This window comes from Choloepus didactylus, chromosome 1, assembly GCF_015220235.1.
Source record: "Choloepus didactylus isolate mChoDid1 chromosome 1, mChoDid1.pri, whole genome shotgun sequence".
In the NCBI taxonomy this organism is placed as follows: Eukaryota; Metazoa; Chordata; class Mammalia; order Pilosa; family Megalonychidae; genus Choloepus; species Choloepus didactylus.
Genome location: NC_051307.1, coordinates 78,433,355 through 78,446,469, shown reverse-complemented (window position 1 = coordinate 78,446,469; position 13,115 = coordinate 78,433,355). Strand labels below are relative to the sequence as shown.

The following is a 13,115-nucleotide window of genomic DNA, read 5'->3' as shown; positions in this document are numbered from 1 at the left end:
CCTGAAGACCAGCTACTGGTGAACCTTGGCTCCTCTGCCACATGGCAAGGCACATGACAGTGTCTGCTGGTCTCTCTCTTCTCTTCTGGGTTTTGCTGCTATCAGCTTCTTGCTCCTGTGGCTTCTTTTGCTCTCTCTGTATTCATTCCGTTTTTAAAGGACTCCAGTAAGAGGTTTAAGAACCATTCTGAATGAGGTGGTACACCTTAACTGAAGTAACCTAATCAATAAGTCCTACTTACAGTGGGTTCACACCCACTGTAATGGGTTAGATTTAAGAACATGTTTTCCTGTGGTACATACAGCTTTAAACCATCACACGTAATTTCTCTCTCTCTTGATATTCTCTTTGTGTTTATTTTTTGTTTTCCTGATTTCCTTTAGTTCTTTGTCCATGTTTCCCTTTATCTCTATCTCTTTGAGCATATTTAGGACCACAAATTTCTAAGTCTTTGTCTGTAATGTCCCAGGTCTGTTCCTCCTCATTTATGATTCTTAATGCTTTACTCTTCTCCTTTGCCTGGCTCATTACTTCCTGTTTCTTTGTATGTTTTGTAATCTTTTGTTGAAACCTGGATATTTTGCTATTTTAGTGTGTTATGGCTAAAATTTAGACCCTGAGGTGTCTGTTCCTTAAGCTCGTATCTAGCTAGTCTTATGACAGAGCTTTCTTCTAATGCTGGGAGCTAAAAAAAAAAAAAGGAAGAGAGAGAACACTCTTCTCAGTCTTTGAAGATTAACCGGTGCCAGTGCTATCCATATAGTGAGTTTGGAAAGTAGCTCCAAGCAAGGCATGGGGCCTCCCTGATCTTTTCTGTGCTGCATATGTTGCCCTAAGATTCCTGTGTACACAGATACCAGTGTCTCCTCTTCCCTAGGAATGTTTCTTTATGTCTCAGGCACTGCATTCTATGTCCTATAGTCAGCAATTCCTTGCCCCAGGCAGCAAACTTGACTGTTCTCCCACAGCATTCTATGAGTTCAGTGAGTTCCCTTCTACATATAGAGCAAGTTCTGGGGCAGTCTTTCAGGCCATCACCAGACTGATTGGGCCAGACATATATGCTCTCAGCATATGTGCACAAGTGTTACTCTGCTCCGTCAGGAATCAGGACCATGGCTCCACACTGGAAGCATGGGCCAACTTTCTGCTGAGCCAGTGAGGGTGGGGGAGGACCAGCCAGAGCACCAGGAGGCTTTTTTTTAAAAAAACTCTGCCTCTTTTCTTGATTTGGTGTTTGTCCTGTTACTGCAATCCTTTAACTGTTTTCTGGAGCCTTAAGAAAGATGTTTCTGCCGGTTCAAAGCTTCTGTGGGGTGACAGAGTCCTGAAGCATCCCACTCTGCCATCTAAGTTGGCGTGGGGCCCTGGTGTTTTTACCCTAGCCACTACTGTGGCAACCAGTTCTGAGCTGGGTTGGACATCACCTTGCCACCTGCTCCAAGGACTTCTCACTCCAACCCCTCCACCCTGGCTTCTAACAAGCTGCAGGAACTGCTTGGTATTTGGCTTTGTATGACCTCAAAATGTTGTGGGGCAACCCTCCCCCCCCCCCCCCCCCCGCAGACAATTCAGAGGCACATTTCACAAGGCTTCTCAGAGGGTCCCTCAAGATCAAGCATTAGTGGTCTTTAGTGGTGGCCAACTCAATGTGTCCTTGATTGGCTTTCCTTCCTTCCATTTCATTCATCTGTCACTCTAGTTCCTGGGATCACTTCCCAAATGAACTATCTGCACGCAAGCTTTTGTCTCAGGCTCTTGCTTTTATGGGAACCAAGGCCAAGGCAACCAGTAAATTAACACTGGCATTCAGAAAGATGACCTTCAAAAATAATTTTCATCCTCATATATAATACTTCATGACTGCCTAAGTAAAAAGTCTTTTCTACTTAAAACACTGCCAGTTAGGATAACATAGACTGCCTTTATCAACTATAAAACAAATGTGAAAATATATTCAGAATTGAGTTCTTATTTAAAAGAGCCACCAAGTTGTTTAATGGCTTTAATAAACATTTAAATCAGTGCTATAGCTCTAATCTTTTAATATTCAGCCTCACTTTGAAAAGCTAAGCCATTTATGAATAGGTCAGTGGCATCTTTGTAACTTCAAAAAATCTTTTCCATTAACTTTAAAGTGAGGCTTTATCTTTCCATTCTGAATCCTAATGTACCACTTCTAAACTGTCCTACCAACTTTTTTCTCTTGCCTTTAGCAAATCAGTTTTCACACTTAAAGCCAGTTTTTTCTTTGTTTGAAAATTTTGTCTTTCACTCAAGAAAAAGTTACTAACCCCATGATAGGATGTTTTCTGTGATAAATTTACCTATGAATTTTGCTGTATTCTTTGGTTGGTTTCACTTTACAAATTTGCGGATGTTCTTTTCATATGTTACTCCATGTAATACCATCTTAATCTTCATAATTTGTGAGGTTAGTTAAAAATAAGACTCAGAGAATTCAAGCAATTTGGTTTAATACATATTAGAACTGGAACTTGAATTCTGGTCTTCTGATTATACCTATGAAGGTGAATAAACTCAGCAAGAAATGACTGATGTTTCCAGCATGGACAACTTACAAATTTTTGCAAGAATAATGGTTTTTATATATTCAAATAAAAATTCAAGAAACATGATAAATTATAGTATACACAGGCGGATTTATTTATCAACCTACCTATCAATACTTAACTGAAAAACAGCCCCATTTACCTAGTCCCTTTTAATATTTAAAATTATACATAATAGTACAGCTGTATGATGGTTCTGGGGGCAATTATTGTACACTTTGGATCTTTGGATAATTGTATGGTATGTGAACAATCTCAATAAATAAAAAATTAAGAAAAAAAGTATACATAATAGACATTTTCTTTAAAAGACAAAAGCCCAATAAATAACATGGCAAACCCTTCTCTACACAGTAGTAGTAAGTTTTCATTTTATGGATTTCTGTTTGCTCTTGTTTGTCAGTTTGTCAAAAAGTAGCTAGTATCTGTTCTAATGAACAGCATAATCCAATTATTTATAAATTATTTTTCCCAGACACAAATTCATTCCTGGTTTGGGAAGACAGGTTTTGAAACAGAAGCAATTCTCTTATAAGTTTCAAACACACAACATATAAAACAATGTTGAAATTCTTTTAGGTGTTTAACTCCAGCTGGCATAAAAATTTGGAATCTTTAGCCATTAGTCTTAAGATTTCCTGTTATATTTGCTATAAAGCATCTCAACAGATGGATTCCAGAATAGGTCACAGCACTGTGAAAAGAAAAGAAAAATTTTCTTCCTTATTTCAAAGATAGTAACAGATCTGACTTCACCTCAGCTTAAAAAAAGTACTTACAAAATCTTATGAGTTCCATGTATGAAGCAGATGTCTGTTAATATTTTGTTTCCTCTCTTTCCCAGTTTCTGCTTCCAGCATTTGAAAATCTGATGACCCACATCATCTAATCCATTTCCTTTATGATACTAAATATTTTACCATACCTCTACTTTGCTTTCACTCTCCCAAGACAAATTCTTGATCTCTTTAGTTTGTACTTTTTGTGACAAAAAATTAGTTACTTTGAAAATTTACATCTTTTTCAGTTTTTTAAATTACCATCACCATTTGTGTATCTATTATTTATCTGTTACTATATCCATCCATCCGTCTGTCCGTCTATCTATCCACCCATACTGCGGGACGCAGACTGACCACATGGTTTCTCAGGCATGGATACACTATGATTTTATATACAGATACAATATTTTCTGCTCTACTGTGAATTCCCTTTTTGATGAAGTCCAGCATGTTAGAATTTTTGACCAAAACAGGATGCTTATAAATAGACCATGAGTTCTTGAATGAATGAAGTCATACATATACAGTTTAGAGGAGAGATACAAGTTGGACATTCTGCCCACTAAATATGGCACCTTGATCTCATTTGCCACATATCTGTTAACTCATAAGTTCCTCTGTTCTTAAGAGTCAGTTCTTATCTACTTGGAATATCATTACAGAGAAACCCACAGAAACACATCTAGTGTACCCACTTATTACTTCTTCCATACCATTTATAAAAAATACTAATAGACTGATTCTAGCATCAATCCTGAGGAGCTATTCACCATTTGTATTTCTCTACCCTGCTGCGGCAGAGTTCAGACATGAAAGCACGAAGTCTAGTATTTACCTTTTGTCTACAAGTTTAAAGGTCAAACCTCACTGGACTTCATGTCTACCCAACCCTTCCACCTTTCCCCTATGAATACACAAAAGAGAAGGAAATAAAACCTGACTTTTATAATAACCGCTTTGTGAATAGGCCAGATTCCCCTTCAGGAAAGAACAACTGGGGCTTGGTCCATGCTGGTAAATCAAGGAGTATAGAGAACTCTGCTTTTTGAATTGGGTTTTGAAAGCTACAGGTACAGCCTTCCAATTTCCTGCTATATATTGTCACTGTGGTATAGCAAACACTGATGTTCTTGAAACCACTAGGCTCCCATGAGATTCTGAGTGCAGTGCCCTGGTCACATCTGGGGAGTGTGGCAAAAGTACTGATTTTGGGATCATGCAGCAGTGAATGCTGGCATGTAATAAAAAAGAATGCTGGTAAAAAGTACTGGAAATCTCATAACTTGGGTTGTGGGTGCAATCCTGCTATTTACTGACACTCTTTGGCCTTTGGCAAGGAAGACGGCTAACATTTACTGGGCCTACAGTTTGTACACTAGCCACAATATATTTTATTTAATCCTTCTAATAATCAGTTTTTACCAGTGAGAAAATACTCAGAAAATTAAATAGGTTGCTTTAAAATCAGTAGCCAGGGAGTAGAGGAACCATGCAAAACCATGGGTATCCAACCTTAAGGCTCATGCTCTTTTTATTTCAGCAAATGCCACTCTGCAGTTCACTTAACTTCTGTGACTTGTAACCCTATCTGTGAAATAGGGATGGTTCCTGAGAGGATTCAAGTGTTTTGAATTATCTAGTTGTGATAACCTCCTCTAAGTGCATCTGTTTTCACATAACTCTAATTGTTCTTACTGCCAAGCCACAGTCTGCCCTGACTGGTCGAGTGGCACATAGCTCACGGCAGTGTGAGACTTTTGCTTAATCATTACCTTGTTCTGAACACCATAATTCTATTAGTGTAGCCCCAGAAAACACTGGCAATTATTCCCAAGTCACTTCATACTGTCAATACAAACTCAGCTTACAGTCAACTAAAACTTACTTTTTTTCCCAACAAATACTGCGTTTAAGCCAGGATTTGCCCATACTATATCTTTCAGCCGAAGCATGGCTTAGTTCTTAGTGAATGTTTCAAAGAAATAGCTGTTTCTATATGATGATGCTCAGGGCTCTAATAAGAATTAGGATTTTATTCCTGCCCCTAGGAGTTTCCATTGTATATATGGGATACAGACAAATGAACATGATAAATATATGAATGTAAGTCAAGAGAGAAGACTATTTTGTAGGAATGAAAGAAGAGGGATTTTGACAAGCATCTTCATAATTCCAAACAACTTAAATCTCACCTAGATTGGTGGAACCTAAAATGACTGCTAGGGGAGTTTCATATACAACCAAATGCTACTTGGATTTATTATTTTCTCATAGCAACTAGCTTAGTGCCTTCCAAAAGAACAAGTTACTTACTGTACTCAAGGTACACAATGAAAGTACAGGTCCATGCTTCATCATTAAACTACATCATAATATCTTAAAAGTTAACCAGCTCAGGAAATAACTAGTCCCTCTGCTACCAAAGCTTAATTGTAACATACATGAAACATTTTTACTTTATATATGTCCCTTTTAAATGAAAAATTTTCTCCCTTGCAGCGTTTATCAGCTGTCTACTATAAGGATATGTTATTTTTCTATGGAGTTGAGAAAGGGATGGTAACATTTTTATCACAGCTATTGTTCACCTGATTTTAAAAGATAAAAAGTTTTCACTTCTGCTGTGATCTAGGTTTGAGCTAGGTTGAGTTAGAAAGTGAATAAAATGCTTACAGGGAAGATTCAGCAAGAACCAGCAGAAGGAAGAAAGAACAGAGGGAAGGGAAAAATAAATGTGCTAAAGGATTGTACTAACAAATCATGGCTAAGTGTACAGCCTTCCAAATTCCTCTAACCTTAAGTTATACCTCAATTTAAGAAACAGATATAATAATAAAAGTCCTTAGTACATAAAGTTATAACAACAATTCAACTCTTACCTTACAGGAAACAATTGCGGAAAACATCCTTGTGTTTGAGTGTCAACAAATTTCTGAATCTGTAGCACTTGTTTTAAAAGATGTCCCTTGGAAGATTTGTCAATTTTTGTTAATACCATCTGTAAGAAAATATTTATTTTTAAGCATTAGAAATATTTCTTAGTATACATGTTTACACCTTTTAACTATATATTTTCTATTAATTTACAATTTTTAGTTTCAACTAGGTGTCTGTGCATGTTTCTTAACCTCTGTGCCTCAGTTTCCCCATCTATAAAATAAAAACAATACTCTCCTAAAGGAGTTGCTATGAAAACTGAGTTAATGTAAGCAATGTATAAAGTATACACTATGTTTCTGCTATCTGCATTAAATTCCACTGCTACATTTTCATGGTTTTCTGACATTTTTTTGAAACCAAATTACAGCCTTTGGTTTCTTCACTTTTCATTAGAAAGGAACTTAGAGAGTCCTATTTTATCTGGAAGCCTCACAAAGCAAAATTATTGGGGATGCCAACCTACTAGTCTGTACTCTATTCTATGTCAACAACAGAAAGAACACTGGTAAGATATTCCCAGAAATTTTGTTAAGAACATAAAAATCATACTAATGTGTGCTAGAGCCTGCTAGGTTCTTGGAATGGTTCATAAATTCCAAATTGGTTTAGCACATTTTTCAGTTGCAATTGTTTTACTTGCATTCTGATAGGTACTATTTGCCAAGCTGCTGTTAAGGAACTACTGACATGTTTTCTACAAAAGCCTATAATGCCTTAAAACACCCCTCATCCACCCAACCCCCCTCCCCACACACATGAAAAAGAAAAGCACTTACCTACACTAAATCAACAGCTTAAAAAGGATGCTTTTGCTTTGACCATTATTTCAAAAACTTAAATTTGAGAGCAGGAAAAGAATAAAAGTGCCACAGAACCTATTTTAATACTAACAGCTGATAACTGAAAAGATTATAAAAAGGCACTCTGGTTTATCTTCTAAGGATGCAAGACCTGTTTATTCATTAAAAAGCACACACACTCATATACACACACAGAATTTGTGTTTCAAACTGCAACCATGGTTCACAAGAAGTACTTACCACATAAGGTAATGCAAATTCTTCACACATTTCTATGGCAATATTGTCTGTTTTTTGAATTCCAACAACACTATCCACTAACAAAAATGTTCTCATCAAACTATAAGAATGTAGAAATGAAAATTAATGACAATATAAAATAAACTCATTCATTTCTCCCTTCCTCCCCAACCCCCATTAGACTAAGAAATTTTCCTTTGAATACTTCTCAATCCAAACTTAAAAAATTTCTTAGGGGAAAATGAATTCTGAATCCACCAGTAAGTTCACCCAATAGTCCAACAGGTCTCAATGCTTTTTACTTTTGATAAGTAAACTCACTAAATATTAATTTATTTTAATAAGCATATATTGAATGTAGACTCTGCTTGGGAATGGATACAAAGATGAGTGAGTTCCTTCCTCCAAAAGCATATACTCTAGTCGGAGAAAAAGCCATGAATCCAATTAACTATAAGTTATCATACAAAGGTTTAATTTTCTTAGAATTATTTTAAAGTACCCTTACAGAAAGCAGGAGCTAGACACATATTTTGCATTTCTTATGTAAACATTTCATCTTAATTTCTATGAAAACTGACAGCTTACAAACCTACAATAAGCAAAGTACTTGTACACACTTCTTTACACTTCACAAGTTTAACATTAGTTTTTCTAGATATTGTGCAATTTTTGAAACTGAACTTTTTACTTGACTATCTACAGACAAGAAAAGATTTACTGAGGATGTGATGTCAGAAGTATTTTAAGAATGATTAGAATTTAATGAAGTTTACTAAAATCTGATAAATGCCACATTAACAATTTTCATTTTCAAAATTAGCTAGCTAAGAGTTTGGTTTTTAAAAAATTAATAAATTAACTCTGCTGAAGTACATTTTATAGTCTCAATTTAGAAAAACACTTGAATTTAAGATTACGCTAACCTACAAGCAGAAATCAAACAAGTGGTACATACTTTGGTCCTAAATATGTTACAGAATATTGTAAGGAGAATAAAATGGACTTTCTAAAATTAGTTAGCTCATAAAACTGAAGTGTTCAATATTTGTAGAATGCTCTAGAGATGAAAAAGTGCTTTGGGGTTAAATGTATAACTATTATAAGAAAAATTCTTCCTTACTTCCTTCGTTCTTTTAGATAGGTCTCTACCATGTCAACAAAATCTTCAGGTGCTCTATAGCCATAACCTGGCATGTCCACCAATGTAAAATATTTTCCAACTTTGAAAAAATTCATTTTCTTTGTGTGACCCTGATAAAGTAAACGGAAAAAAATGTGTATCTTAAAATATGTCTTTTTATATGTTTCACGACTCAAAATGTTTTCTACCTAGTAAACAAGCAAATATACAGTAAAAGCCTAAATATTCCATGAAAATTCCTAGCTATGCTGATAATGGTACAGAAAAAGAAGATAGAAGGGAGGTAGTTGGAGTGATAAGATTACAATATTTCTTCTCTCCAATTTTTTTTTTTTGAATAGAATCTGTGTGACTTAAGAACTTTGTATTAGAAACATGTAGGCTAAATATTTTAGAGTCTTTCCTAATTCACTGACTCTCTCAATGAAAAATGAAAAAGTCACCATGTTTTAAATGTGTGACTGCATTAGTCATTATTCTCTGATGAATAATGTATCTCCACTTTAAAGAGAAATGAATTATGGCTCAGAAAGGTTAAAATGCTCACCCATAGTCATACTGGTTTTCATACAACGTAGATCCAAAGTCTGCTATTTTATTATACCTAGTTTATCGCTTTTCTAAAATCAAGATGTTCTGCATATCTTTAATTAGCTGGGTTTTAGTGCTTTCATTCAATAATTTTTTGAAAGCATGTATTTACACTATAATTATAAATATTCATACAAATAAAATTGATGTGAAAATGGTAAAAAGTGGTTTATTCATGGTTTTGTGTTCATGGGACATTTACAAACCAGAAAAAGAGAGATTAAGTTACACAATTTAAAAGTTAGTCAATTGCTTGGAATTTAGAATATTTTCACAGGAAAGATTTTTATAAATGGTCAGCTTATTTGTCTAACTATAGGAAAATGATTTTAGAACTACAGATTGGGAATGTCAAGAATACATTCCCTCCACTGTTCTCTCACAGCAAGAAGGGAACCTCCCTACCTAGAAGTGATAGTTTAGCTGCGTTATTTGGTGAGGCAGAAAAAGATAGGATGGTTACTTACAGAAGGGTAACAGTTTTATCAAAACTCCATTTCTGCTAGTCATAAGCAATGGAGCCAGAGACCAGAGAATTAATTACATGAGGAAGTAAGAAGGAAGAGAAAACTATAGTGAAGCCTCCCTAAAGGGTTCCCAAGTTACGAAAGGGGGCAGTGAGCATTAGGGTTGGAGGAAAGGTGTTGCCATGGGTAGGTAATAAGGTGTGTGTGTGTGTTTGTGTGTGTGGGGGAGGAGATGAGTTTTGAGAAGGTATCTCAGATATTGATAGAGCCTGCATTATTGAGGAGGAAGTAGAGGAATTATAAAATGATAGAAAACTCTTACAGCACACGGGTTAGGACAATAAGCATATAATGTGGCCTTGGGTTAAGTGGAGACTGCCTCATTGGTGTATACATATATGAGAGTTAGCAAGGTATAAAATATAGAAGGGAAAAAACAAGCCTTTAAAGCTGTTTCCCCTAAAATCAGTGTAGAACTAGATAATTGCTCTCATAGATGCAAACAGAGAATGTCAATAGAATACTTTTTGACAACTCTTGGAAAAGATTTTGATGAAGATTTCCTCAAGATATATCCAGCCATATCTCCTTTTCTTCAGAGAAATATACTGTCATTAATGAAATGCTTTACTTTACTACTTGTTTGGAAGAAGTTACTTCTCTAGGAACTTAGCAGTCATGATTTCATGTACTACCCAACATTTACTATTCAAGTTAGCCAATTCAGAGATAGTCCAGACATATTTAAAAATTTCAACATACCGGTTTCTTGGAGACTCTAACTTCAACCTCAGGGACCAGTGAAAATAAAGCCTTTATTAGGGAAGATTTTCCAACATTACTTCGGCCTATAAAACACACCTTAAACAAGAAAAAAGAAGATAACTGAGTACTAGTTTATATATATTTTATTACATGTTGTATTAGCTGCAAAATTGTCAAACTATTTGTAGTCTTGCCAACCCATGTAAAAAGCGGCTTAATGTTTAGTCAAACCTCAAATTCTAACTTAGAGCTAATTGTTTATTGAATAGCTACCATGTGCCAGGTATTGTTCTAAGCACTCTCCATAGATTTTTTTATTTACCTTTTACAACATCTCTATGAGGAAGGTAATATTCACATGAGAAAACCAGGGGCCACAAGAGGTTAAATAACAGGTCAAAAATTATACAGCTAGAAAGTGAAGGAGTTGGGATTTGAACTCAACTCAGGACATCCATAGCCCAGAACCTGTGCTTTCAATACAATATGCCACTCAAGATTTTTGCAACATCTATTAGCATTCTACATTTACAAAGCCTTTTGAAGTAAAATAATAATAATAATAATAAGTGCATTTCAATAAAACTGGCTCTAAAGGACTAAGCTTGGAACTACATTTTCCCACAAACTCCCAGAGAACACTGATACCACCGTAGTTAAGAAGTTATTTCTTTCCCTTGACCCGTCTTGTCCCAATGAAGCTTTTTCCCTTTAATCCTCTGTAATGTGGAAAGCAACAAAACATTCTTGATATTAACCACTAATACATACAGTTTTTCTTTTTAACATTGACATTTAAGAGAGAACAATACCAACCAATTGTTCTGAATAAGAACACTACAGCTTCTCACCACCACCCCCCAGCATTTTTAGTTATCAATACCATTGGAGACTTGGGATGTTACATACTTTGCAAAACTGAGGTCAGTCCTTCTTATTAAATAATTTATGTACTCTCTGAGCTCTGTTTACACAATTTATTACAGCAGTTCTAAATGTATTTAGAAGAAAAATTTCAGTGCAGTGTTGCAGTTACTACAAGTACTACAAGTAGAATTGAGCATTCTTTTAGCAGACTTGGAACAAAATGTTATTCAACTGAAGGACACGCATGAAATGCACACTCATGGAATAAGTTAATAACAATAATGCACACTTATTAATAGAAGTTGCTTAAAAATAGTTCACATATGATAGGGTATTTAGATTGTGTGAAAATTACATACTGATAAGGACCACCTCATTTGTGAAACTATTGTCTTCCTCATATTCTTCACTTTGTCAAAAAGGAAACATTTGTCTTGGCATGTTTTCCCTATTTCAATTAAAGAGCAAAAGGATAATAAAAGGACAGAGTTAATTCTTCAAACGTTTAGTTTGGGTCTTACAACCTTTTAAAGTCTTCTATATTCATTACCAAAGTAATTAAAACTATACACGCTTATTTAGTTAAAATAATTATACTTGTCAAAACAAAGCTAGAAAATTAACACAAAGCTTGAAAATATCTCTCCCTTTGATGACAAAAAAAATGTGATAGCAAAACCTCTGCCCAAGCCTGCACCATCTGTGGGCTGTTTAGGATTTGGTTCGAGCTCTAACACCATCTGTATGCAGGTCAAAGTGAGCAGTTGCAGTCCTCACCTCAGGACGGGGGAGATCTGGAGCGTGGTCCAGGCGGACAGCTGAGCTGACGTACTCGATGCGGTGTCGGGCAGTGGGCGTGAAGACGTCCTCGGCCCTCGCTATGTCCTCCAAACTCGGGTCGAAAATCCTCAGGTGAAGGTCGGGCCTCGGGTCCGATACAAGATGCCGCTCGAGTTCCTGTAGTGGGAACACCAGCTTCGTGAGCTGCCTCTTCGGCAGCCGTAGTACTTCAGAGAAGACCGGGGACGTGCTGTAAGTTCGGTTCACGCGCCCCATCACAGCCCCAATTTCTGAGGGCTTAGCCACTCCAAGCCGTAACCCCCATGCTGCCATTTTGTTCTCCTAAAAGCCCCCGCGCCGCCACCTAGTACCCGGGCGCTGCGCGTGCGTAAACCCGCTCCGCTGTGCCTGCTGGGTATTGTAGTCTCTATTGGCCTCGCTGGTTTCTAGCCTAAGCTGTTATCCTAAGGTGCTGGAGGCAGGTGTTACCTAGGCCTGCTGGGTTCCTGTAACACCTGAGGACTGTGCCTTTAACTTGTACGTCGTTCTGGGGAGGATATTTAACGGTTTCCAGAGGCGAAAAGAAATACCTGGTCGTGTGGCCCTTCAGGTTCAAGGGAAGGCGTTGTGAATTTTTTGTGGTTCCGGTGTGTTTTATCTTCAGTTTCTGTTTGTCTTATGGATCGATGTTTGTCGTAAGCAAACATCATTAGGAAAAACACTTTTGTAAAAAGTAAAGGACTGGTGAGAAATGTGGTTGAAACAGCTCCTCGTTTTCAGGGGAGGAACCGTTCCTTTTTCAGCCCTCTCTATGATTCCAGGAAATGCCATTAAACTTTTAATATTTCTTAGAAATTAAAAAAAGTTTTGCACTGGCGTTACGGAATTGTTTCATAGAAGTTCCGTAATAACATCTTATTTCAAAAGTTTCTTCTCAAAGCAATTCAAACTGATATTGGTGGAATGGGAGATACCCGCATTATATTATGAAATGAATAACTGGAGAATACTCCTTGTGTGAGACCTTAAGTCTTCTAAAATGTCAGCAGCAAACAGCGGAGTAATGTTAACTCATGGATTCTTAAGTGATTCCCTAGGTTTTTTAGTAACTAATTAGTACAATTATTGAATGATATGATACAAAATGAGCAGGACCAAGGACTTT

The 13,115-nt window shown here is 36.4% G+C and overlaps 1 protein-coding gene across 1 annotated transcript; it reads right to left on the bottom strand.

Moving 5' to 3' along the window:
- Positions 1–2,644: 2,644 nt before the first annotated feature.
- On the bottom strand, positions 2,645–12,321 carry GTPBP8 (GTP binding protein 8 (putative)). The gene is made up of 6 exons (XM_037835558.1): positions 11,948–12,321; positions 10,301–10,399; positions 8,460–8,590; positions 7,337–7,436; positions 6,236–6,354; positions 2,645–3,268 (listed from the first exon to the last, which is right to left on the bottom strand). Exons 1-6 carry the CDS (start codon positions 12,281–12,283, stop codon positions 3,190–3,192), a joined length of 864 nt encoding a protein of 287 aa, XP_037691486.1. The 5' UTR covers positions 12,284–12,321; the 3' UTR covers positions 2,645–3,189.
- Between the last annotated feature and the right edge of the window lie 794 nt (positions 12,322–13,115).

Excerpts from the sequence above, each read along its gene's own strand:
- GTPBP8 (XM_037835558.1), bottom strand. The coding sequence starts at position 12,283 with ATGGCAGCATGGGGGTTACGGCTTGGAGTGGCTAAGCCCTCAGAAATT. Across the intron at positions 10,400-11,947 it reads CAGATCTCCCCCGTCCTGAG|GTGTGTTTTATAGGCCGAAG; the intron begins GTGAGGACTGCA and ends TTCTTGTTTAAG. Across the intron at positions 3,269-6,235 it reads CCGCAATTGTTTCCTGTAAG|TGCTGTGACCTATTCTGGAA; the intron begins GTAAGAGTTGAA and ends TTCTTTTCACAG.